Here is a 27,649-nt window from a genome sequence, read left to right as displayed (position 1 = left end):
GAGTAATCAATATGAGCAAAAAACAAAGTGCTGGAGGAACTCAGCAGGTCCTTGTGATGCACACTAATCAATATACTTTGTTCCTTTTTACTCATTTGCTTCTAATTCTAAGTTAATATAATATTGTTATTATTTTCTCTGATACTTGATGTTTTATTTTGTTTTTCAGGGTCTTTCAGAAAATGATGTGGTAGTTCATGTCTCCCTGATTACTGAAAGCCAGCGGTATGTGAAGCATCGCCCATTAGACAGGCTATTATAAGCTTCTGCATTATCTACAGTATTTATTTGTTCTATAGCCAAATGATTATACAACAATCGCACTGAGAATACTAATTTAGTTATAAATCGTGTCCGTAGGCATTAGTGATTTGCATTAATAAATCAGTTGCAGCATTTTACAAGGCTTTTATTATTGTGCTGTATTATTATAATGAAAATTGCCATTCTATATTTGCAGACTTCAGGTATTTCTCAACACATTTGGAATACAGACACAGACGCCTCAGCAGGTGGAGCCTATCCAGATATGGCCTCAACAGGAGCTTGTGAAGGTAAACGGTAGCATCTTTGCTTTGAAAGGTTGCATTCAATAGGTTTATGGCTATTAACCAGCACTACTACACAAGGAATGTTCGTTTATTGTTTTGTAAATGGAGGTGTGATTATATTGCTATGCAACCAACATTGTGCTTCTAACACAACCCATTAAGCATTGTGATACATGGCAGTGGTCCCATAACTGCACAAAAGCTGCACCAGAATAACAACTACTAAATTCCCTAAAAGTTGATCGCAACAAATGCTCCATCTTTCTAATTGTTTGTTCCATTATTCTCCAATATACATGTGAATACCGATGGGCCCTTGGATCATCTGTACAGAAAATGTTATTGGCAACAATATAAAACTGGTTTACATGATAAGGTTTTTGTTGTTTTGCTAAGAGAGATTTGCCTAAATTCGTTGATGTGTAAAATTATAGAGTGAATGAAATCAAACTCAATTACATGTGGTCATCATACTAGGGAACTCTATTTGTTATGATGTATATGAGCATAGTACGTGCAGAGTGTCAAAGTATATTTGTATTTTTCCTTCAAGTGAATTAAGGGATTTAATTTGGGCTTAATTCTGGCAGCAGCAATGTTTTGCAGGAATGAAGGATCAACCAAAAATCACCCTCGACTTTAATGAGAACAAATGATAGAGAAGAGGTCACTTCATTTTTCAGAATATGGGACCAGAAGTTAGAATGTGATTCATTGTCTTAATTTAGGGACATTAAATTATCTATGTATTATTTATATGTTATATTTAATTCAACAGGATTTTATCCTAATGAATTCAAAGTGTATGTTATACCTTAGTTAATTGTGATTCAGAATGTACCAAAGTAAACATTTTAACAAAGAGTAGCATTGCTTTGTGCAAATTGGTGACTTGATAGATTTATAAGAGTGATGGGTATTTTTAGAAAAAATAGGTGCAGGGGGAGGCAATTTGGCCCTTCGAGCCAGTACCGCCATTCAATATGATCATGGCTAATCATCCAAAATCAGTACCCCGTTCCTGCTTTTTCCCCATATCCTTTGATTCAGTATTCTGTGCTTTTTCTGCTGTCAGTGGTGTTTAACATAGAGGAAAATAGATTCGAATGAGGGCAATGTACTAGATGGTAATCAGCATACATTTGACCTGAAGACTTGTGACTTTGCCAGAGGGGGAATTAAAGATTTTAGACTTGGGTCACTCCTGCTGACTGTAGAGCATTGTATTGGCATTGCTGGTGGGTATGTAATGCTATTGGGATCAGAGATGTTGGCTGAAAGCTTTGATTCACTGAGTATGCTTTGATACTGCTTGACTAGGCGGCGATTGATCTCTCACTTTTGGTCGAACTCCCAATGTGGTAGTGAGGAGAACTTGCAGAATCGACTTGCCTCGTTGAAGTAAGGCACTCTGCCTTGTTTTGTTCACGTTATACGTCTTGTAGTGGTTTGCTGTAACCAAGTGGCTCCCAGTATTTCATTTTCCTTACCCAAGGATATACCGTATGGATTCCAAATATGCTTCCAGCAACTGCTTCCATTGAAGGCTGCAGATACAAACCGTCAATATTAGAACTAAACATCAAATTTTATTTGTGCACAAGTTAGAACTACTTTAACGAGCCTTTTGCAAAACAAAAAAAGCCCAATCTTACACGTATTGAAATCCGTACATAGATGAAGTTGGCACAATTTGCCAGTGTTTTCTAAATATATCAATTAGAGGAACAACAGCTTTCGGTCATGGTAGGGTCAACGTTAGCCCCTGCCATAAAAGAATCGGCAGGAAACAGATAAGAAGAGAGTAATGAGCTAGACAGTCTATATCATTATTTTCTTTATGGTCCTTTCACATTTGAATTCCAAATCTGTGAACAAGGCCACCATGAGGTACATCCTCTAGATTCCGTTTGTTTGTTCTCGTGCATTTGTGTGTTTAGCCAAAGATAGGCAAAATTGCTGGAGTAACTCAGCGGAACAGGCAGCATCTCTGGATAGAAGGAATGGGTGACGTTTCAGGTCGAGACCCTTCTTCAACGGAGTGGAAGACACAGCGATAAGGAATTGTGAGAACGAGACATCAAAGGGGATGTCATCCCTCGTTGAGTTACTCATCCCTCGTTTTCGTTCTCATACCTTACACTTCCTTATTCTGTGTCTCCCTCGCTGAGTTACTCCAGCATTTTGTGTCTATCTTCGGTGTAAACCAGAATCTGCAGTTCCTTCTTACACATGTGTTTAGCCAAGTTAGGTTGGTCTTCATTTGGTTTATTTTCAGATTCTGCACAATGCAGTCCATTTTCTGCAGTCTTCCTGAAGCCAGATTCACCCTCTGAGTAAAGTTAGTTCATATTTTGGGAATTTTATTTATTGTATGGTTTTAAAAAATTCAGGCTGGGACACAGAAGTGGAGGGACAGATTGTAGCCCACACATGAGATCGGGAAGTATGCAAGTGAGCTGCATAGAAATCAACTCTGGCAGCTAGGGGGAGTGATTTGAGCATTTTTAGCGGCCTTTTAGGAACTGTTGCTTGGGTCACTAACATCTTGGGAATGCTCCTCGAAGCGTAAACATTATGAGCCCTGACCATGAGATGGTTCCTGCCAAATTGAGCATCAGCCCAAACTCTTGTGTAGATCAGAGATGCTCAATAATTATTTCTGAGGAGTATTATTTGCCTGAAGTAATAGTAACAATTTGAATTTAGTTTTTGTTTTGTCTACATTGGAAGGCTGTATGGATGTATTGCTGAAATATGTCTATGCAAAGCCATCTAAAGTGAAAACTAATATTCTATATTCATTTCCAGTTTTCAAGGGTAGCAGAGTCATGTGTGACAGAGAGGTGAATTCCAGAGGTGAAATGAGACTGGACTGGCCCTGTGATCGGTAACATTGACCAAGTGCAGATTCAAGGAGCCCTAATGTCAAAATGCATCAAGGGCAAAATACTGAAAGGTCCAGAGTCATACTTTGCTCACATGAAGATGGTTGTAGTTACATAGAATATAGAACAGTACAGCACAGGAACACTATGCTCACTTTCAGCCCACTATGTCTGCGCCGAACATGATGTCATTTAGACTAATCTCCTCTGCCTGCACATGATTCATATCCCTCCATTCCCTGCATATCCCTGCTTTCCCTCCATTCCCTGCATATCCATATGCCTATCTAAAAGACTCTTCAATGCCACTATAGTATCTGCCTCCACCACCACCCCGGCACCATGTTCCAGGAACCCATGACCCTCGGTGCAAAAAACTTGCCCCGTACATCTCCTTTAAACTTTGCCCCTCTTAACTTAAAGCTATGCCATCTCATCTTTGATATTTCCAACTTGGAGAAAAATGTTCTGACTATCTACCCTATCAATGCCTCTCATAATTTTGTATACTTCGATTAAATCTTCCCTCAATACCCACCATTCCTGAGAAAACAATCCAAGTTTGTCCAACATCTCATGGCTAATACCACCTAATCAAGGCAACATTCTGTATACCTCTTCAGAGTCCTCTCCAATACTTCCATATCCTTCCTATTATGAGGCAACTAGAACTCCGTTGAATATGTTGTTGGAACTCAGTCATTCTCAGACGTCTTTGCAGGAGTTCCTCAGGGCAATGTCCTTTGCCTCATCGCGTTCAGGGATTTCATCAGTGACTTTACTTCCATCAAAAACTTGTAAATAGTAGAACAAGCTATATCAATATATCAAAAACTGCAGTATTGAGATATAACGAGGGATATATAAGCAGGTAAAGGGGAGAAATGAAATATATTCTGAAATTGGGTGGTTGAATATTGTAATGTTAACTGAAGGAAGGAAATGGAATGGGAATATCAGGGAGGGTTAAAGGAAGAAAGCAAGGAAACATGGCTTGAAGGAAAAGAAGAAGCAAGATCAGCAGGGAAGAAACGGCAAAGAGGATGAATGAGCCAAAGAGGGAAAAAGACATGGAACAAAAGAGATAAGGTAGTAGATTTAATTAGGACAAAGAAATAAGCAAGGGAGCAGTAGCGAGAAAGGAGATAAAATAAAATGGAAAGCCATTTATAAACAACTACTGCTTTAAAATAAATTATCCAATCTGCTTTATAATGTTTGGTTGATGACATTTTACAACTCTGGAGACTGCATAATCACATGCTCAATACAGAATTACTTTATCTCCCTATTCAGTGCCTGCAGAGGAGGGGGCAACCATTTTTGTTTTGCAGAGCTTCCCAGAAACACATTTTGCTGTGCTAAAATGTGCTAAGCATATGACATTTTTATGGTGGAGAATGTATTAAGTAATGCAGTATGGATGTTCCTGACTTAAGAAAATATGATGATTATTGTCAGTGTCTAATAAAACAAATTAAGAACAGAGGGGAGTGGGAGGGAAAGATTGTGTGGAACCACAATAAATGTTTGAAAAGCTGCCCAGATTGATGATGTGTATTCTAGCTTGCTTATGTATCTCCTTATGAAGCAGTACTGTACAATGCGATGTCCTTGATGTTATGGTGAATTTATTGATTCGATTTTTTTTTTTATGTGGATGGTGCACAGTTTAAAATTATGATGCTGCTGCTTGCTTTAATACCTACAAGTACTAGATTTGAAAATGTTATGGAAGAATTAAATTGTTGCCATTCAATTTGTAGAAGACATTTGGAAAGAAATATTATTTCTTCATGAATACTGTGCTTGCAGGCTTACCTCCATCTGGGTGTAAATAAAAAACTTAAATTGTCTGGAAGACCCAACAGACCCATTGGATGCATTGGATCATCAAAGGTAAGTAATTCCTTAAACATTAAAAAGGAAATTAGACTACTTGCTAGTTCCATTTAAGTATTGAACCCAGAAAGCAATACATACCAAAAAAAAATTAATGTCATTATTTGACCTAAGGAAGAGATTAAAAATAGCTTGGATTTAGCTTTCGGTGCAGGTTAAGGTTTAGTTCCAATGCTCTATATTTTGACTTTACCTTTGTGGTAGAATACATTACTTAAGATAATATTAATTCAGATTGCATGAAGTAAGTGAATGAATTTGAATTTCCTATGTTTAGATTAATTTCAAAATACCTTCTTAATTTGAAGTAAATTTTAAGAGTTTGTTAGTTCTCCAAGTGTGGTATAAGCTCACAAATATCACTCATGATATTTAATATCTTCATGTGTATTCATATCAAGATGATTAGTTATCAGGGATAAATCTGATAAGAATCTATAGAAGGAAAGCAATTATGTAATGCAAATGGCATGAATTTATAAAATTAACCAGATTGCATTTGTCAGATTTTTGTTTGGTCATTCATCTATGTCATGAAATGCAAATAACATATAAATTCTGCTTTTATCTACAGCTTTACAGAATTCTAGGAAAAACAATTGTTTGCTATCCTATTGTTTTTGATTTGAGTGACTTTTACATGGCTCAAGATGTCATGCTGCTGATTGATGACATTAAGGTATTCTGCAAGAGTCTAGCGACCATCTGAACTGTTGGTGGCGGCTAAACACTTTAAATTCCACTTTATCTAAAGTACAGTCCACAACTGTGTTAATTGATATGCAAATAACTTATCGTGCAAATAAAACAAAATAATATTTATATATACTTAATCCTGAATCAATTCTATTATTGGTTTTATTTCTTGCAAAAAAACATGTCATTAAGATCAATTCTATTATATTTCAAGGCTTTAAATGTTTATAAAATATAACAATTGCATTGAAATTACTTCATATCCATATTAAAGTCAAGAAATTACTTCCTGCTGAAAGCTGTGTGTAATCAACAATCATATAGCTGTGGATATGAATAAACTTATAATAGCTTATTAATAACAGCACAGTGCTTGAGGAACTCAGCAGGTCAGGCACCATCTGGGGAGGGAATGGACAGGTGACATTTTGGATTGGGACCTTTCTTCAGACTAGGGGATCATAGAGGCGTAGCAGTGAGAGAGGGTCTTGCACAAATCATGTTGGAGCTATCTTGTCCATTCCCTCCACTGATCTGCTGAGTTCCTCCAATACTTAGTGTTTTGCTTAAGATTCAGGCATCTGCAGTCTCTTTTGTCTCAAGTTTATTAATAGCACCTTGCTCTACTTCACCATGTATATATTTTTTGCATACCAGTTCTCACTTTATCCTTACAATGATTCAAGTGATTCATCAAACAATAACCTAGGAATATGTTGCTTTAACATTATAAATTGAGAAGTTTGGGATAATTTTCCAATTTTGAAATTGAATGAGTTAATTTAAAATATTATTTTACGTGTGCTCTAGTGATTTTGTGTTTAATATTTTATCTTGAACATTTTATTCATATATTTCCGTTTATTTCTGAAATTGGATGAAATTCATAGTATCATAGATACTTGACAGCCAGTTTAGTCTGAGAATATTGAATAAATTTGGTACCAGTGATTCCTGTTATGCCTCTAGGCAGCGATTTGTGGAATTTTAGTGTGACTGTTGGGGAAAGCAGCAAGATCTAGTGAGGTATCCATGGCTGGTTTTAGGTTTCTATCATAGATAAAGGCTGATAAAATGCATAGTTAAAGACTGAGCGGACAGATAAATGCTACTAGTTAAGTTTCATAAACTATATGTAACATTTTAATAACTTACTATGTTACAGGCAGTACTTCCAAACATAATTGCTTAGGTTAGAGAATATGATAAGGTTGTACCTGCGAGTAGAACACAAAATCTGGAGTAACTCAGCGTGTGAGGTAGCATCTCTGGAGGACATGGATGGGTGGTGTTTTAGGTTGGGACCCTCCTTTAGACCCAAATTGTTGCCTCTCTGTGTCCTCCACGGATGCTGCAGGACCCGCTGAGTTACACCAGCACTATGTTCTACACTACACTCCAGAACCTGTAGTTCCTCATGTCTCCATTGTATTGGAGAGTATTGGGAGGAAAAAAGTACCGTGAACAGTTTGATTTAATTGATTACCTTTGTTGACAGCACATAGTTTCTAGAGTTTTAAGGTTTCTGCTGGCTGGGTATTCCACTTACATCTATTTTTTTTTAATATAAGAAAATAACTGCAGATGCTGGTACAAATCGAAGGTATTTATTCACAAAATGCTGGAGTAACTCAGCAGGTCAGGCAGCATCTCAGGAGAGATGATCAGTCTGAAGAAGGGTCTCGACCCGAAACGTCACCCATTCCTTCTCTCCTGAGATGCTGCCTGATCTGCTGAGTTACTCCAGCATTTTTAGCATAAATATATATTTTTAATTGCTGTTTTAAAGAAGATAAATTTTGAGATGGTCACATAACATAGTTTTATTTGTACTGCATGAATACATGGACATTGTGCTCACTATTCATGTATACAGTGCCCTCCATAATGTTTGGGACAAAGACCCGTCATTTATTTATTTTCCCCTGTACTCCACAATTTGAGATTTGTAATAGAAAAAAAATCACATGTGGTTAAAGTGCACATTGTCAGATTTTAACAAAGGCCATTTTTATACATTTTGGTGTCAGCATGTAGAAATTACAGCAGTGTTTATACATAGTCCCCCCATTTCAGGGCACCATAATGTTTGAAACACAGCAATGTCATGTAAATGAAAGAAGTCACATTTAGTATTTTGTTGCATATCCTTTGCATGCAATGTCTGCGATTCATGTACATCATGTTGTCTTCTCTGGTGATGCTCTGCCAGGCCTGTATTGCAGCCATCTTTAGCTTCTGCTTGTTTTGGGGGCAAGTCCCCTTCAGTTTTCTCTTTAGCATATAAAAGGCATGCTCAATTGGGTTCAGATCGGGTGATTGACTTGGCCGCTCAAGAATTGACCATTTTTTAGCTTTCAAAAACTTCTTTGTTGCTTTAGCAGTATGTTTGGGATCATTGTCTTGCTCTAGAATGAACCGCCGGCCAATGAGTTTTGAGGCATTTGTTTGAACTTGAGCAGATAAGATGTGTCTATTCATTTCAGAATTCATTATGCTACAACCATCAGCAGTTATATCATCAATGAAGATAAGTGAGCCAGTAACTTCAGCAGCCATATATGCCCAGGCCATAACACCCCCACCACCGTGTTTCACAGATGAGGTGGTATGCTTTGGATCTTGGGCAGTTCCTTCTCTCCTCCATACTTTGCTCTTGCCATCACTCTGATATAAGTTAATCTTCGTCTCATTTGTCCACAAGACCTTTTTCCAGAACTGTGGTTGCTCTTTTAAGTACTTCTTGGCAAACTGTAACCTGGCCATCCTATTTTTGCGGCCAACCAGTGGTTTGCATCTTGCAGTGTAGCCTCTGTATTTCTGTTCATGAAGTCTTCTGCGGACAGTGCTCATTGACAAATCCACACTTGACTCCTGAAGAGTGTTTCTGATCTGTCGGATAGGTGTTTAGGGTTTTTTCTTTATTATAGAGAGAATTGTTCTGTCATCAGCTGTGGAGGTCTTCCTTGGCCTGCCAGTCCCTTTGCAATTAGTAAGCTCACCAGTGCTCTCTTTCTTCTTAATGATGTTCCAAACAGTTGATTTTGGTAAGCCTAAGGTTTGGCTGATGTCTCTAACAGTTTTATTCTTGTTTCTCAGTCTCATAATGGCTTCTTTGACTTTCATTGGCACAACTTTGGTCCTCATGTTGATAAAAGGCAATCAAAGTTTCCAAAGGTGATGGAAAGACTGGAGGAAAGACTAGGTGCTGAGAGCTCTCTTATACCTGCATTAAGGAGGCATTTAAGCATACCTGAGCAATTACAAACACCTGTGAAGCCATGTGTCCCAAACATTATGGTGCCCTGAAATGGGGGGACGATGTATAAACACAGCTGTAATTTCTACATGGTGAAACCAAAATGTATAAAAATACCCTTTAATAAAATCTGACAATGTGCACTTTAACCACATGTGATTTTTTTCTATTGCAAATCTTAAATTGTGGAGTACCGAAGCAAATAAATAAATGATGGGTCTTTGTCCCAAACATTATGGAGGGCACACTATGTATGTACATAGATAATTACACTAACATTTCTTGCAATGTATATAATTCCTGTAATGTTTATCAATTTGATCCACAGAATTTACTGCAGTTTATTAAGCAATATTGGAAGATGAATCGACGACCGCTATTCCTCGTTCTAATCCGTGAAGATAACATAAAGTAAGATGGTCTTCTGTTAGAATTACTTTCTATTGCATTTTCTTTTTTCCTAATGGTTTACTATTCTGGAATCTAAATCGGTTAATCGTTTTTCTCATTTAGGGGGAGTCGACTCAATCCTATTTTGGACATGTTGGCAGCTTTTAAAAATGGCGTGGTTGGCGGAGTAAAAGTTCGTGTCGATAGACTTCAGGTATGTCAAGGTCAAAACATGAACCTTTTATGGGTTGTAAATTTAATCATCATGATTACAATCTGTGGATATCAGCAATGCCCAGATGCTGCTCATCTTGCTGAGTTCCTTCAGCAGTTTGTTTAGTACTCCAGATTCCAGCATCTATAGTCTCTTATGACTCCAGCCCAATTATTTTATATATCCTCAGACAAGTAATGAATGTTATAGAAACTTACAAAATTCTTAAGGGGTTGGACAGGCTAGATGCAGGAAGATTGTTCCCGATATTGGGGAAGTCCAGAACAAAGGGTCACAGTTTAAGGATAAGGGGGAAGTCTTTTAGGACCGAGATGAGAAAGTTTTTTTTCACACAGAGTGGTGAATCTGTGGAATTCTCTGCCACAGAAGGTAGTTAAGGCCAGTTCATTGGCTATATTTAAGAGGGAGTTAGATGTGGCCCTTGTGGCTAAAGGGATCAGGGGGTATGGAGAGAAGGCAGGTACGGGATACTGAGTTGGTTGATCAGCCATGATCATATTGAATGGCTCGAAGGGCCGAATGGCCTACTCCTGCACCTATTTTCTATGTTTCTATGTGTTAATTTATTTGGAGATTATTTTTGAGCAAATGTTCTTGATATGATATCCTGACCAGTGATCATACTGCAAACTACATTATTAAGAAAGACTGTTCCGTGTCAGCTAACTATTTGTTGCAATCTTCTGTTGGCAAATTGATTTATCTGTCTCTCACGTTATGATACATTTGCAGTTTCTGTGACATACTTTGAGGTAACAGAAAGAGGTGGAAGGCATTATATAAATCTAAGTGTTTCTTTACATTGTATTCCAGCTGTTAGTGCTTTGTTAAATGATAACATGCAGATGGAAATATGATAAATTGTCCTGCCAGAATTATTTCCAATGTTCCAATGAAAAAAATGAACATTTGCAACACAGATTTGATTTATTTTCCTCTTGGGAAATTCAGTACGTCTACTTGCTCCCCGCGTCTAAAATATGATCAAGGGTGGGAAATTTTCTGGATAATCAGCTTTTACTTCTGCTTTATACAATTCTATACAATGAATAGAGATAGGAAAAACTGAGCCTTGTAAGGAATGAAGGCTGATCTAGTTGGGTATGACAATAACCTAGATTTATACAGTTCTTTTAATATATTCCCATAGCACTCCACGGGACCATTAACTTACTCATGATCATGTAAGGAGACTTTACGACAGATAAGAAAAGAAAAGTGACGGATTTTCAGAAATCTTTTCGTTTTTCATTCATTTTTTTGATCAGTAGCATTTGGGCAACGCCAGCATTTGTCACCCATCTTTCCTCATCTTTGTGAACAGTCTTCTTGAACTGCTGACGTCCTTCTGGTGAAGTACTTCCACAGTGCTGTTGGGAAGGGGACTCTAGGATTACGCCATTCGGATGAATGTGAGGAGATAGAGATGTATAGACAGCATGCTGCCGTGTTGAGAGTTTAGACACATGAAACATAAGCAGAGACAAATCGGGAAGATAGAAATGGAGGTTCAAAGAGATCTCAATAGTTTGTATGGCTGGAGGAAAGGGCGAGAGGCATGACCTTGAGAGATTTGAAAGCAAAGATTAGAATCTTAAAGTTGAGCTGTTGCTGGATCAAGAGCAAGAATTGGTCGGCAAGCAAATTGAGGTGTAAGACTACCTGAATTTTTCTTTTCCCTCGGGTGGAAATATCAAACACTAGGTGGCATAGCTTTAAGATGGGAGGGGCAAAGTTTAATGAAGACGTGCAGGACAAGTTTTTTTTACACAGAGGGAGGTGGTTGCTGGGAACGCACTGCCAGAGATGGGCAGGCAGATACAATAATGGCGATTAAGAGGCTTTTAGATAGGCACACGGATATGCAGAGGATTGAGGGATATGGATCACATGGAGACAAATGAAATGAGTTTAATCTGGCAGCATGGCTGGCACATACATTGAGGATTGACGAGCCTGACCCTGTGCTGTACTTTTCTATGTTCTATGAATTGGGGAGTGGGCTGCAGAGCTTTGGGTGAGCTCTAGTTTATTGCATGGTATAAATTGGGTTTATGGTCTGAAAAAGGTTGCTAAATAAATGGATGAGGGTGTCAGCGCTGATGAAATATGGCAGGAAGAGAATGAGACAATATTACAAAGGTGGATATAGAAAAGGATGGAGATTATTAGCAGGTCATTGCACAACCTCATAGCACAGATCAGATGAACGGTTAGCAGAAGTTTGCACTAATTCTGAAATGTGAAGATAGAATAAGGTAATGCTTCTTCTGTTGTACCCAGTCATTGCTTAGATTTGTAAAGTTGATTCAGATAACCACGATAACTAGGCTATCATGCTTATTGTTCCATGGTTACAGTGAATTAATCTGACTGTGGGTCAATCCATTACTAAATAAGTTTCCCTGTCAGAAATAGATTCCTTTCACATTGTTACAATAGCCATTTGTAACATTAACTTATTGTCAAGGCTTCTTCTTCACTGGAATCACAAAATCTAAAGTTATAATGGTATAATGCTCAAAGCAGGGTGATGTCTTTATATTAACAATGTTGTGAGCTTTGATGGAAGTTTTCCCTTGTCCCTAATTATCTGATATAGAGTTCAGTGGCTCTGAATGGTGTCCAGAAGGGATATTTGGTTATGAGAACACATGCATTTATCAGTTTTTTCCATAACCCAGTGTTCCGATTAATTGGTTGAAAACTGTATTTGCGTGCAGAGATTGGATCTATTATTGGATCAATTCTTGGTCATTATGTTTCTAACTGGTATTAACTCAAACAATTAAATTAAGGGAATCTCAAGAACCACCTTATTTGGAATAATTGGAAAGCTTCTCTATTATTAAACAGACATTAATCTGTTGTAGTGCCTCCAGGACAGACTAATTAACACACAACGGATTGAAATGGGAAAGAATCCTGAATGCCAATAATTTGTTCCTTTGAGGCAATGCTCCTTACTTGATATGTGGTGCTTATATCTACAGGTAGTTTGAATCAAAGCTGATGTGGTTTTATGATAATTCTTTAAAGAACCCGCTCAGCCAGCATGCAACAGTTTGGGGACTTTCCAGTCTATGACTTTGCTGGTTGCTTCCACTTTTTAAAGAGTTTTTGTTGGCATCGAGTCACTGTAATCTGAGATCCATGACTGAAATCAGGCTTTTTTTTCATCACTCTCTTATTTTATTCAATTATTCGCTGCAATTGAAGGGAAAAAGTGAAGGTGGGAAATAGTTACCCAGAATACAAATGCAGAGTTTAGTTTTGTTTAGTATAGAGATACAGCCCAGAAACAGGCCCTTCGGCCCACTGAGTCCGCGCCGACCAATGATCCCCGCACATTAACGTTGTCCTGCATACACAAAGGACAATTTTTACATTTTACATTTACCAAGCCAATCCCCGAAGATCTCGGAGAAAACCCACGCAGGTCACAGGTAGAATGTACAAACTCCATACAGACAGCACCCGTAGTTAGGATGATCGAACCCGGGTCTCCGATGCTGCATATACTGTAAGGCAGCAACTTTACCGCTGCGCCACCGTGCCGCCTGAGTTGAGATCGATCTAGCAAATCTTCTGCAGCTTGACCACCTATCACTTGCTAGCACCTGCTTCACCCCTTCACCTCAACGCTTTATAATAACTATCTCCTGATGCAGGGTCTCAAACCAAAACTTCAAACATCTCTGCCTCCACAGAAGCTGCCTAACTGCTGAGTTCCCCCCAACAGTTTTTTTTTTGTTGCTCCAGATCCCAACATCGGTAGTCTATTGACTCTGTCCGAGGTGATGATCATGCAAATTGGTGGAATCAGCTCAAGGGGCCATGTGACCTACCCCTACTCCTAATCAAATGTACTTTAGTCCACAAGCAAGCTTGAGCTCTTCAGTTGGCTGTGTTACATAGCTTACAGCAGGTGATCATAAGTACGAAGGCTTTGTTGATGCGGGCCATGGTGTGATTCTAAACTGTACAAACAGTGAATTGTATTTTGAGAAGGCTATGAACATTTTCTGCTGGTGTCCTGCTGTTGTCATGGTAACAGCACTCAATTAGATTGTAGCAACGCTCAATTAGATTTCATGGAATATGAGCCAGAAACAAGCCAAGTAAAAGATAACACTCATCTCTTAAGGTCCATCCCTCGGGGAGCAGTGCCTGAGGATTCGTTTGGCAAAAATGATTTACTCTGAATGAAGTGGGGCTTTCTGGTTAAAATTCTTCTGGTGGCCGATCGTAACTTGGCAAGTCCCCAAAATGACACAAAATGGCAGTTTATCACTGTGTAAGAAGGAACTGTAGATGTTTACACCGAAAATAGACATAAAATGCTGGAGTAAATCAGCAGGTCAGGCAGCATCTCTGGAGAAAATGAATAGGTGACATTTCAGGTTGAGATCCCTCATCAGACCCTCCATCAAATTTAATGAAGGGTCTCGACCCGAAACGTCACCTATTTCTTTTTCCAGAGATGCTGCCTGACCCGCTGAGTTACTCCAGCTTTTTGAGCCTTATCAGCTGTTTATCACTGCCTGAACTTTGGAGAAGATGGTAGCGCAAGCCAATTCATCTCATAGAATAATCTATTCCTGGAGCATAGAACATCAGTGACCTGACTCTTTAGGGTAGAACCAGTGCTTGAAAGATTGAGTGTGATGGAGATCATGACTCTTATTATTAGAGCAGTCCAAGTATGACTGGATGCCAGTCTGACTTTGAAGTGAGCAGTTCAATGCCTGCTCTTTCAAGATCCCCAACTTTGCCTGATGTGTCAGCAATACCTAGCCTGAAGCTTCTATTCTAAATCCTCAGCCTGAGGGATTACCAAGGAAGTAGCCATCATGTTGTTCTCAGACGCTAAAATGACTGTATAGCTCAGTAGAAATCCCTTTACTCGTATGGAGCTGTTTTCATTTGAGCACTAATCCCCCACAGAGTTCTGCAATGGACTGCAGAAGTTTCAACTTTATACATGTAGCTGTGTAGACCAAATAGCATTGTTGAAGCTTGGTTGGTTTGTGACTGCCTAACCCGAGTCATGCTAAGGGATAATATCACCTAATAGCCACCAGCAATGCTCTGAAATAATGCTGCATAAACATTTTGGAGATGATAGCAGTGTCGGCCAATTCACCTCATAGAAGAAATTATTGGGAGTGTGACTGACATTTTACTGGAAGGGTGGCGCAAAACAATCTAGAAATGTTGCAATCAGATGGCACTCCAGGTAGAAATGGTTCCAGGAAATTATTATGTCAGATAAAATCTGGTTATCCAGTTAAAGATAATGACCTAATGTAATATAATAGTGAGGAATGTGCTGCATTGAAAGTGTTTCAAGTCTAGCCAGAACTTCAACGCCAGTATATTTGGCACAGAAATTACAATTTTGGCTGGTGAAGTAAGTCTTTTTTCGATTCAGGATATCAACATCAGCTGTTCCGGCGAATTTTGAAATGTTGCCTTTTCTACATCATTGCAGCGCTCAAATTTATATCCAACATAATTTATAAAGTAATGTTCCATTGTGTATTTTTGCAGCATTACTTTTGATGTGCCTAGATACGAATGAATTAATTTAATTTCCTTTGCTAATTGCATCAGGATCGTACGGTATAATGTTCACAACATAAAAAAAGGATTGATAATATTACATTGTTTTCATTTAGCAAACTTCTTTTAATTTGTATTGCAGACCTTAATATCTGGAGCAATCGTGGAACAGCTTGACTTCCTTCGGATAAGTGAAGAGGAGGAGTATGTTCCATCTAATTCTTTTAGAAATTGTCTTTTATTTTATACTGCCTTTCCACAGCATGACTAATAAAGGGAAATTGTTTTTCAGAATTCCACAGTTCCTAGGTTTGGAAGAACTAGAATTTCCAAAACATTCAAAAGTGAAGCGGAAGTCAAGTTCAGCAAGTGTTCCAACCCAGGTGGAACGTATCGAAATAGAACCGGCTGACTGGATGTTTAAGCCAACAGTGGAAATCCTCCATAAACTATCTGTGAGGAAACAAATTACATTTACTTGTCATTCTTTATTCAAATATGTACTGGTCCCATAAGCATATATCTGCGTTACACCAGAGAGAAATGCTGTGCCTGTTGTGTTGCTGTGAGATCGATTGATTAATCAATCGATTGATTAAATGAAAATTACAACACGGAAGCAGGCCCTTCGGCCCACCATCTGCTCAGACTAATTCTATGTTATCCACACCTACACATGAGGGGCAATTTTATTTTAGCCTAGCATTCAATTCTCAGTATGTGTACCAATGAGTCTTTTAGCTGCCTTTTGTATCAATCTAAGATATATTACAGTTGCTAAGGAAGATCAGCATTAAAAACCATTAAAGAAAAGTGATGAATTTGCACCATTCACAAGATAGCAGGATTTAGATTTTAGGCTTTAGAGATACAGTGCGGAAACAGGTTCTGTGGCCCACCAAGTCCACGCCAACCAGTGATCACCTATACATTATCACTATCCTACACACTAGGGACAATTTACAATTTTGCCAAAGCCAATTAATTCACAACCCCGTGCTTCTTTGAAACCGGAGCATCCGAAGAAAACCCACGCAGTCACAGGGAGAATGTACAAACTGTACATGCAGCATTCATAATCGGGATCGAACCCGGGTCTTTGGTGCTGTCTTTGGTGCTGTAAGGCAGCAACTCTACCGCTGTACCGCTATGCCGCCCAGATGTAAACAGATGACGAGTTATCTGTGCTAATGTCCAGAACCATTGCAGAATGATCTTAATGTTATTATCATGCAATTCAAATATTCCATTGTTACTGCTGCAGATAACCTTTTCTTCATAATTGTGATTTACACAATTAACACTTGACACAAATATCTGCAGGTGATAATCCTGATAATAATATAAAAGTACAGTTTCAGTTGATTTATTTATACACTCTTAACTATATATTATTTTGTCTAATTCTTTTTTTAAATGTAAAAAATTGAAATGCTCTAATAGCTTAAATAGATGATAGTGCAGGCTGTTATGTTTTATTGTCTCTCAGTTGTGCCACGGGCATTTAGAAGGGTAAGATGTGTCCAGGCCAGCGCACAGCTCCCTTTTACATCGTTGGGGGCTCTGCTGCTGTTTGGGCCTCAACATTAAGTTCCGGGGCTATCTGAACAGCTGGTTTAGCCTTTCAGAGGTGAAGCAAGCAATGATATGGTAGAAATAGCCAATAATGAGGATAGCACTGTTACATTTTATCATTGTTTTAGGGTTATGTTTATTATTGTCACCAGTACTGAGGTGCAAAGAAAAGCTTTCAAAATATAGAAACAAGGATCTACAGATGCTGGTTTACAAAACAGAGTCATAAAGTGCTAGAGTAACTCAGAGGTCATGCAGCATTCCTGGAGAATATGGATAATTTCAGACTCTGCCTGAAGAAGGGTCCCAACCTGAAACGTCACCAATCCATGTTCTCCAGAGATGCTACCTGACCCATCGAGTTACTCCAGCACTCTGTGTCTTTGCAAAGAAAAGCTTTGTTTTGCATGCTATCCAATCAAACGAGGCAATGGTATACATAAATCTAATCAAGTCAATATCACGTACAATAGGTAGAACAAAGGGAAAGATGCAAAGAGAATATGGAGCTAGATTTACAGATAGAAAAGAGATTTAAAAGATTAGAGCGATTGTATTAGATGACAACAGATCCTTCTCTGGGTTCAGCACACAAAGACACCATCTTAATGTTGTAACATGATGTCTCTGACTTTACATCCATTCACATCCTAGATTCAAAAATTAAGAGTGAACTGCTCTTAATTAATTTTTTTAAATATTAATGTAAAATTATATTTTGTACTAAATCACTATATTACTCAGAGTTTCAGCTAAGTTTTACTCATCTTCTTCAGGAATCCAACTCACTTGCCACCCAAGCTGTGCTCTTGAGCATTTTGCTGAAGCAAGAAGGACCTAATTTCATAACTGGAGAAGGTGAGGTGTCCAAATTGATGATATTTACATGGTTTGCAGCTCTTGCCATAGTTTGTGCTCTTGTCAAGTTAATTTCACAAGTATTCAATGGTTCAGTTATTGTCACGTGGACCTAGATACAGTGAAATTCTTTGTTTTTGTATGAAATTTTATCCATAAACACAATTATAAATAATTTGTAGTGCAAGAATCACAGGCCATTGAGGCAGTACATAACATCGCCACAATTCTGGCGCCAGCTTGGGCCCTTCAAGTTTGAAGTTCATAAAATGGACTCTTATCTTGGCCTTAAAGGCCTATTGTCCTGGCAGAAACCAGTTATTAGTCCGAAAATAAGTGGAATTAGAAAGGATGTTTCCAGTAATGGGAGAGTCCAGAACAGAGGGCACAGCCTCAGAATAAAAGGGCCTACCTTTAGAATGGAGATGAGGAGGAATTTCTTTAGCCAGAGGGTGGTGAATCTGTGGAATTCATTGCCACAGACAGCTGTGGAGGCCAGGTCATTGGGTATTTTTAAAGCGGAGATTGATGGGTTCTTGATTAGTCAAGTCAAGTCAAGTTTATTTGTCACATACACATACATGATGTGCAATGAAATGAAAGTAGCAATGCCTGCGGATTGTGCACAAAAAATAATTACAGTTACAGCATATAAATAAAGTTAATAAAGTTAATATAGAGAAGACAAAATTTAGTCCCTGGAGTTATAAAAGTTATCAGTCCTGATGGCCTATGGGTAGAAACTCCGTCTCATCCTCTCTGTTTTCACAGCGTGACAGCGGAGGCGTTTGCCTGACCGTAGCATCTGGAACAGTCCGTTGCTGGGGTGGCAGGGGTCCCTCATAATCTTGCTTGCTCTGGATCTGCACCTCCTGATGTATAGGTCCTGCAGGGGGGTGAGTGTAGTTCCCATGGTGCGTTCTGCCGAACGCACTACTCTCTGCAGGGCCATCCTGTCCTGGGCAGAGCTGTTCCCAAACCAGACTGTAATGTAGCCGGACAGGATGCTCTCTACAGCCCCAGAGTAGAAGCAATGAAGGATCCTCAGAGACACTCTGAATTTCCTCAGCTGTCTAAGGTGGTAAAGGCGCTGCTTTGCCTTACCCACCAGTGCGGCAATGTGCGTTGCCCATGTCAGATCCTCTGTGATGTGGACTCCCAAGTATTTAAAACTGCTCATCCTATCCACAGTAGACCCATTCATCTCCAGTGGCGTGTACGTCCTTGGATGTTGGGCCCTTCTAAAGTCCACAATCAGCTCCTTAGTTTTAGTGACATTCAAGAGGAGGCTATTGTCCTGACACCAGAGTGCCAGATCAGCCACCTCCTCCCGGTAGGCCTTCTCATTGTTGTCGGAGATCCGGCCCACCACCACAGTGTCATCAGCAAACTTGATGATGGAGTTTGAGCTGAACCTGGTCACACAGGGCATCAAAGGTTGCGGGGAGAAGGCAGGAGAATGGGGATAAGAGGAGAAAAATAGATCAGTGTGATCAAATGGCGGAGTTGACGCGATGGGCTGAATGGCCTAATTCCGCTCCTACATCTTATGCTCTTTATAAATGCATGGTAATATTTTTGCACGGGATCAATTGTCTGTTTGATGCACGGTTTATTTGGACTGGAGACAATTTGAGAGCAGAGAACTCTTGATCTGGCAGCAAGCTGGTGAGCACATCAGGTCAGATCCAGCAGGGAAATGTGCAGGAGGAGATATAAAGAGCTCCAGAAATATTTGGAAGCAGGTTTGCAGAATTAACAATGAAGTAATGTAGTCATTTAAAATCCGCAGTGGGCAGGATTCAAAAAATATTTCTAGCATTATCTCTGCACGGTTGAGAATATTTTATGGCACTTTCATTATGATGTTATTTCTGTTTCAATGACCTTGCATATTGTGAAAAGAACTAATGTAGCATACATCCATGATAGGGAAGTACCACATCAGCACTCTTCCAAGGGAAACAATTTTCAGCTAATATCTTTGCCTGCAGTGTTGAGACAGACACATCACTCGGTAGAGCATTTAACATTGTTTAGTTGTTACATTCTTTTATCAGACTTTGAGAAACATATTACATTGACGCCTTTTGAAACATTTGTTACGTTATCAAACGAATTTATGATTTAATTCCGCTTTATATTAACAAAACATTAAAATATAGCCTCATGGCAAAAGGCTTGGCAGCTTGTGCACAGATTTCTGTGCTGGTTCATTTGCTGTTGTTTGCAGAAATTTACATAATATATATATATGCCTGCACAAACAATTGGAATATGACATTTTCTTGAAGAAATCTAGATAATACTGCATCCATTTGTCATCTGTGAAACACAGGATTGTAGCAAACTCCACGTGACTAGAATTCCTTTGAAAGACACCCTCATCTTTTATATACATTTGAGCAAATCTCCCCCAACTTTTTTTCCACCAAGCCACGGTGATTCACCATCTTTCTTATCCTGATTTTAAAACCCTAGTTCTACACAATTTTTAAGTACTCTTTCATCTTCCACTTGCATTTATCTTGTGCTTTTTAGAATAAAACGACTGCCACTGGATTCTCAGGAGTTAAGAAATAAATGAATAGTGTATCACTGAAAGAGAATTTGGCAATTAAAGGTTTGTCAGAAATGGAGATTTTAGAGATGCTTTTAGTGGATGTGAATAGAAATGAAAGATAGGGAGACAGATGTTCTAAGCATCTTTCCTGCTAATGGATGATCAGAGGGATGCATAGAAATCCATAATTTGATATATTGTGATAATTCAAAAACTCTACATGTTTCTGATATTTTGCTCTTGAAGAAATCTGTGACCTCCAGGATTATTGATGACCTTGTTTTCCCTCATTGGTTTACTGATTAACTGCAGTTTCACGCTCCTCATGACATCAAGAAATGTCTGAAAATACTGAATACACAACACTACAGAACCAGACAACGTCTTTGTTGCAGTCATGAAGAAATAGCAGAAATAGCCAGGCGTATAGCCAAGCTGCTCCAACACATTCACCAAATAAAACGCGGGGGGAAATCACCCAGTTATATAGTGTGTGTGTGTGAAAAATAAGATAACTACTCGTCTCAATCATTAGAAAAATTAAAGTTGGCCAAAATGGATTGATTTGGAACGGATGTGAGAGCCCAATTCTGAACATCCTTGATGATCAGCAGCATCAGAAATATACACAACCATATTCTGCAACCTCATTCTAGCAGATAGACACAAAATGCTGAAGTAACTCAGCGGGTCAGATAGCATCTCTGGATAAAAGGAATAGGCGACGTTTTGGGTCGAGACCCTTCTTCAGACTGAAAGATAGGGGTGGGTTCTGTTGCCGGTGGACTCCATCCTTCCTGAGGTCATCTGCTGCCGGCCCTGTTTTGTTCTAGCCCTTTCTTACCTCCAGTAACCCCATCCACCTCTATCTTTCAGTCTAAGGAAGGGTTCCAACCTGAAATGTCACCTATTCCTTTTCTCCAGAGATGCTGCCTGACCCGCTGAGTTACTCCAGCATTTTGTGTCTATCTTCGGTCTAAACCAGCATCTGCAATTCCTTCATACATAGAAAACGAGCGTGAATGGATGGTTAGCGTGGCCTCTGTGAATGGATGGTTAGCGAGGCCTCATAGGGTGAAGGATGGTTGGCGTGGCCTCTGTGTCCTGAAGGGCCTGTTTCCGTGCTGTATCTCTAAATTCTCTAAACTCAATTGGATATGTGCAGCACTTCCTTATTAAATGCTGGAACTTCCTAATCAATAGCTATGTGGGTATACCTTCACCAGAAGGGTTGCAGCAGTTTGAGGTGGCGGCTCACCAACACATTGTCCAAAGCATTTAGAGATGCACTAATGCCAAAAAATGAACAGTTTTTAAAAGGTCTGACGTAATGTAAGAAAAGTACAACTCATACATAATAAAGGAGTACATCGCAAGGCATATATATAATTTGAAGTTCAATATGAGTTTATGTTATGCAGTTAGAGCCTTAAAAATGAAAGGTATGAACACTACTGAAACCTCCACATCTGTTTCCCTGGGTTTTGTTACAACACAAAGGAGCAGCAGGAGAGGAAATCACCATGCAATTGTCAGTATAGCACTAGTTTCTCTGCAGCATCGTGTAAATTCTTTTACCGTAATTGAATATTATGTTGAAGGGAAATTCTTTCCACATGAACACAGCTGATTACAGTTATTAAAGAGAAGTATTTTGTCATTTAGTGGATAATAATATTGTTCTGTCAGTCCAGACTCTGTCAGTGTGGTTTTCTCGTTTTTAAATAATCATAATGTGTTTCTGATATTGATGAGGACTTGCCCCAGAAAGTATTCAGCAGCTCTGTCCCAGTAAATGGCATGAATTTTTACTGATTTTATTTTTCATATAATTTTTGAACTGGGAATTAATAGCAGTTTTGTGATTTTTAGCAGCACATCTGGGGCATCATGTAGGTCACAAACAATGGTCTTTGACCTTTACCAATTCTGATTTGGAGCATTGTGTGCAGTTCCGGTTGCTTCACTACAGGAAGTATGTGGAGGCTTTGGAGGTTACCTGGATTAGAGAGTATTACATTTTAGAAGAGTTTTGACAAACTTGGGTTGGTTTTTTTGGGACAATAGAGGCTGAAGGAAGACCTGATGGAAGTATATCTATATACTAAAACTCTCGTTTGTTTGTTCCTGAACTACAGCTAAAACGGTACACGATATTGCAACAAATTTAGGCCCACCTTACCGCCGTCCTTTGGTGCTAATGGAAGAAGTTTCATTGAAATCGATGTTATATTTTTAAAGTTATTCACATTTTAAAGTTTAAATCTATCTCCAAGGGGGGAGGGAGGATAAGGGGGGTTGAGGGGGGTGGAGTGGGGGGGGGAGAGATAGGGGGGGGGAGGAGAGGGTGCTGCACCAATGCAGGAGAGGTTTGGGCCCAACGGGTCCACTTGGTCTAGTATATATATAAAATTATGAGGCATAGGTGGAGTAGATAATCAGTTTTTTTTCCCAGGATAGTAATGTCAAATATAAACATCTTAGGTTTCATAAGTTCATAGGTTCCTACGTGATAGGAGCAGAATTAGACTATTTTGCCCATCAAGTCTACTCTGCCATTCAATCATAACTGATCTATCTTTCCCTCTCAACCCCATTCTCCTGCCTTCTCCCCATAACTCCTGACACCCGTACTAATCAAGAATCTATCTCTGCCGTAAAAATATCCATTGACTTGGGCTCCACAGCCTTCTGTGGCAATGAATTCCATGGATTCACCACCCTCTGACTAAAGAAATTCCTCCTCAAGGTGAAAGAGGAAAAGTTTAAAGGAGATTTTTTTGCACAATGAGTGTCGAGAATGTACCAGAGGCAATGGTAGAAGCAGAAACAATGACAATGTTTAAGAGGCATTTAGACAGGTACACAAACAGGCAGGAAATGGAAGGATAATGGTTAAATGCAGGCAGATGAGATTAATTAGATTGGCATCATGGTCGGTGCAGAGGGGCCTGTCCCTGTGCTATTTGTTCTGTTATTTTAAAAAAAGAGAAAGAAACAGGAATAGTGAAGAAGGAAGTAGGATGCATTAGAAACTGAGTGAATGAAGATAAAATAAGAGGGAAAGGATATAATGTGGTAACATAAAAAAGATAGAAAAGAAAGAAAAGGAAAATTAATTAAAGTCTCCAAGAAAAACCAAGAACATTTGGCATGGTTAGGGTAGACGGTCCCAGGATGGAAATATCAAATACCAGAAGGCATAGCTTTAAGGTGAGAGAGGCAACGTTTAAAGGAGATGTACGGGCAGGTTTTTTAACACAGGGTGGTGGGTGCTTGGAACACACTGCCAGGGATGGCGATGGAGGCAGTGACAATAGTGACATTTAAGAGGCTTTCAGACAGCCACATAGATGTGCAGGGAATGGAAAGACATGGATTAAGTGCAGGCAGATAGAGTTGGTCTTGGCATCATGTTTGGCACAGACATTGTGGGCCAAAGGACCTGTTCCTGTGCTGGACTATTCTATGTAATACGAATAAAACATGCTAGATTAAGATTCCGCATGTTCTTTGCTTCATTTTATGGTTTGGTTTAGTTTAGAGATACAGCACGGAAACAGGCCCTTCAGCTCACTGAGTCCGCGCCGACCAGCGATCACCCCGTACACTAGCACTATCCCATACACACTAGGGACAATTTACACTTATAGCAAGCCAATTAACCTACAAACCTGTATGTCTTTGGAGTGTGGGAGGAAACCGAAGATCTCTGAGAAAACCCACCCGGGTCATGGGGAGAACGTGCAAACTCCGTACAGACAGCACCCGTAGTCGGGATGGAACCTCTGGTGCTGCAAACGCTGTAAGGCAGCAACTCTATTGCTTCACCACCCATGCTGGTCTTTTGTTACTGATCAGAAGGTGTGTGTGTGTGAGGAAGTTTGGGGGAGTACCAGGCTTACCAGCTGTCAACACAGTCAGTGTCGCTCAAAGTGAATGTCAAATATGTTCAGGAACAGTTGGGTCATGTTTTAAATAACATTAATTTTTCAATTGCTTTTACATTTAAAACACAGTACCAGTTGCAAACAATTAAACCATTGAAATTTGCTTACGTAAATAACAAGTCTTTGCCTAGCTTTCATCCAACAGCCAGGGCCTTCCATTTATTTTGATGGGACTGCTGTTCTGGAAAACCTGCAAAGATTAAGCTGTCCTGTTGACATGAGGAGTTCCCCAGTGGAAGTCCCAGCAGTAGCACAGGCATGGGAGCCATAGAGCTGGCCAGTTTCTAACTAACACAGCAATTACATAACAACACTTACAAAGCTATCCTGAACTCCATGTTATTTCATATCCAGGACATTTAAACCCACTAACATCAGTCTGAAGAAGAGTCCTGATCTGAAACGCCATCTCTGCCCCAATCATGATGCCAGTACAATTAAGCCTAATCGCCTGCATGTGGTCTGTATCCCTCTATGCCCTGCCTCTTCATATACCTGATCAAATGCCACTTTTGTGTTGCTATTGTATCTACTACTACCACAGATGCTGCCTGATATACTGAGTTCCTCTGGCTTTTTGTGTTTAAATCCAACAATCAGTTTGTGAAACATTAAAACTGAATGCAAACACAGTAGCTTTCAAAGGTTCTAAAATTTTATTCATTTAGTGTGTCTCTTATCTTTCTAATATATGAAACTGTATCCTATCAAAAACTATGTTTCATTTTCAGGTATGGTTATAGATCGTTTGGAAAAAGTTTATCAACGCTCGGGCAGCAGAAAAAACTGGTCTGTATCGCATTATATTTCTGTGCAGTATATTACATGTCAACGTCTTCCATATGAGCTATTTCAAATGAAAGGACTTACTGTGTCACTGGAATCACAACTAGACTTATGCGCATCAAACCAAATGACCAGAAAATGTGTTGATTCAAATTTATATCTGCACTATCGATTCCCATTTATTTTTCCAATGTTCTTTTACAATCTTCCTTGTCAAATTCGTATCCATCTAACTTGGAAATTATTACAGTTTTCAAAGTACCCTCTTGTGTCCAATGATTTGGTGATCTAATGATAGTGTGTAAATATTTTTCTCTATCATTTCACCTTTAATTTCTTGGCCTTGTGTGCATCACCCTTCCACCCGACCATTGTCACTCCAGTTACTGATTTGACAGCAGTTTAAAACTATATTGTTCACACTCATAAAATCATTACTAATTTAGCAAATTGCTAGGCCCTATCCCATGGATTAACCTAACTATAATCTAATGTTTTATGTATTTTACCTAGAATTTGTCCTTGTGTAAAATCTTATAAATGATATATATTTTTAAATTTCTATTTGACCTGGTCCATTTTTCAAATCTGTATGCACCTTTTGTCCACATATATATGACACTAAATTTCTTGCTCTCCTACATATTAATTCCTATTGCATTGGGTTGAAACATCCTCAACCCTATCCAGGACTTTATACATCCATAAGTTAGCCCCCAGATGAAGTTTGGTGCTAATTTCTGGGTAGTGAACTTTCAGAACGTCGAGACTTGTCAGAGAATAGAGGCGAGATGTAGCCAGAAGCTTTTGTAATCTACCAAGGCAAGAGAAATTGTGTTGTTCTCATTTGCTCAGCACTGGATAAGGAGAGATTTGATACCTCATTTGATTGTTTAATCCAGAAGTGTTTTCATATAGTCGGAAACCTAAGATTGCTTCGAGTAACAAAATGGTTAGAAACCCAGAGGTCACAGATTTAATATAACAGGCAAAAGTACCGAAGGTGAGATGAAGGTCTTTTAACGCAGTGGGCGGCTATTATGTGGAGGGATTTTGTTTCGCTTGCAAGCTAGAATTTGCTTCAGCAATGCAAAGTGGGGCAACACCTATCAGACTTGCAATTGACTGGTTAATCATGGGATGTGGTGCCACTGGTTTTGGAATTGCTCAGTGAAGTAAATCAGTCATCCAGTAACTGAGTAAACAAGTCAAGAATTGCAGTTATTAGCACAAACCTGTGGGAAACAGCTCGATATTTGAATTGATGCTATTAAAGTCAAATCCAGTAGAAAGAAATAGAGAGAAAAGGGGGGCAGTGGGTTGAAATTGCAACAAGGAGACCATGGAAAAACAGCAATGGGATTAATATTAAATGTAATACTGCTTAAAATCAGATAATTTTGTGAGATGCTGCCTGACCTGCTGAGTTACTCCAGCATTTTGTGAATAAATACCTTCGATTTGTACCAGCATCTGCAGTTATTTTCTTACACTATAAAATCAGATAATGCTTCCCCATTTAGAGTAAGAAAAAGTGTAAGAAAATAACTGCAGATGCTGGTACAAATCGAAGGTATTTATTCACAAAATGTTGGAGTAACTCAGCAGGTCAGGCAGCATCTCAGGCTAGAAGGAATGGGCAACGTTTCGGGTCGAGACCCATCTTCAGACCCATTTAGAGTAGATTGTTTTCAAAGCAGAGACGTTTTGTAGAAGTGCCACATTGTGCTATCACAAGATTATTTCAATTAAAACAGGCAAGAGAAAATTTTAAGATGGAATGTGAGCATCATTATATAATAATTTTAAATCTTGATGTTTAACTGTTTATTTGCCATATTCGCCAAAAATTAAAGCAAATGTCAATAGTTTTGCTGTAATTTTGATATCAAATTATGACCAAAAAACTTTTAAGAGGAAATGAATAAATATGTCAAATGAGTAAGATTGGAGGGCTGTGTGTATAGAGTGTGAGATTAGAAATATACTGGTGACTGTTTCCAAGAGCTGGCTTTGGCACAGTGGACTGATTAGCCTCAATCTGTGCATATGACTGTGTGACTGCATCATACCAAGAACTGCCTCTCTTCCGATTTATTTTAACTTCCATCTGTGCCTTTCCAGTTTCTTTAACAGTGGTTGACATTTGCTAACCTCCAGTCCTTTGCTGCAATTTCCATTTCCAGAAATCTTTCAAAAATCAGAATACTCACAGCCGAAACCAAATGGTTTTTATAGGTTTTCTTCCAATGGCTTGTAGATCGTGTCTACGATCCTCTTGTAAGCAGAGTTGATAGAGGGAAACCAGTAGAGATAGTATATTTTGATTTCAAGAGGCATTTTACAAGGTGCCATCAAAAATACTGGTGCCATAGATCAGAAGCCATATGTTAAGAGAGTTTGTACAAATTGAAGGGTGGCATCGAAGACA

General features: G+C 39.0%; 1 protein-coding gene across 3 annotated transcripts in view; it reads left to right on the top strand.

Annotated features, from left to right (window-relative positions):
• Positions 1-27,649, top strand: part of phkb (phosphorylase kinase, beta) — a 133,327-nt gene that overhangs the window by 82,471 nt on the left and 23,207 nt on the right. For all 3 annotated transcript variants that reach the window (XM_078400431.1, XM_078400429.1, XM_078400430.1), the window contains 10 exons: positions 170-225; positions 461-554; positions 5,255-5,338; positions 5,916-6,020; positions 9,625-9,707; positions 9,810-9,900; positions 15,629-15,690; positions 15,779-15,941; positions 17,838-17,919; positions 25,164-25,221. In XM_078400431.1, coding sequence (XP_078256557.1) covers positions 170-225; positions 461-554; positions 5,255-5,338; positions 5,916-6,020; positions 9,625-9,707; positions 9,810-9,900; positions 15,629-15,690; positions 15,779-15,941; positions 17,838-17,919; positions 25,164-25,221 — 878 coding nt within the window. The remainder of the gene's footprint in view (positions 1-169; positions 226-460; positions 555-5,254; positions 5,339-5,915; positions 6,021-9,624; positions 9,708-9,809; positions 9,901-15,628; positions 15,691-15,778; positions 15,942-17,837; positions 17,920-25,163; positions 25,222-27,649) is intronic.

The sequence above is a fragment of the Rhinoraja longicauda genome, chromosome 6 (genome assembly GCF_053455715.1).
Source record: "Rhinoraja longicauda isolate Sanriku21f chromosome 6, sRhiLon1.1, whole genome shotgun sequence".
Classification (NCBI taxonomy): Eukaryota; Metazoa; Chordata; class Chondrichthyes; order Rajiformes; family Arhynchobatidae; genus Rhinoraja; species Rhinoraja longicauda.
This window is presented reverse-complemented; position numbering and strand designations above follow the sequence as displayed.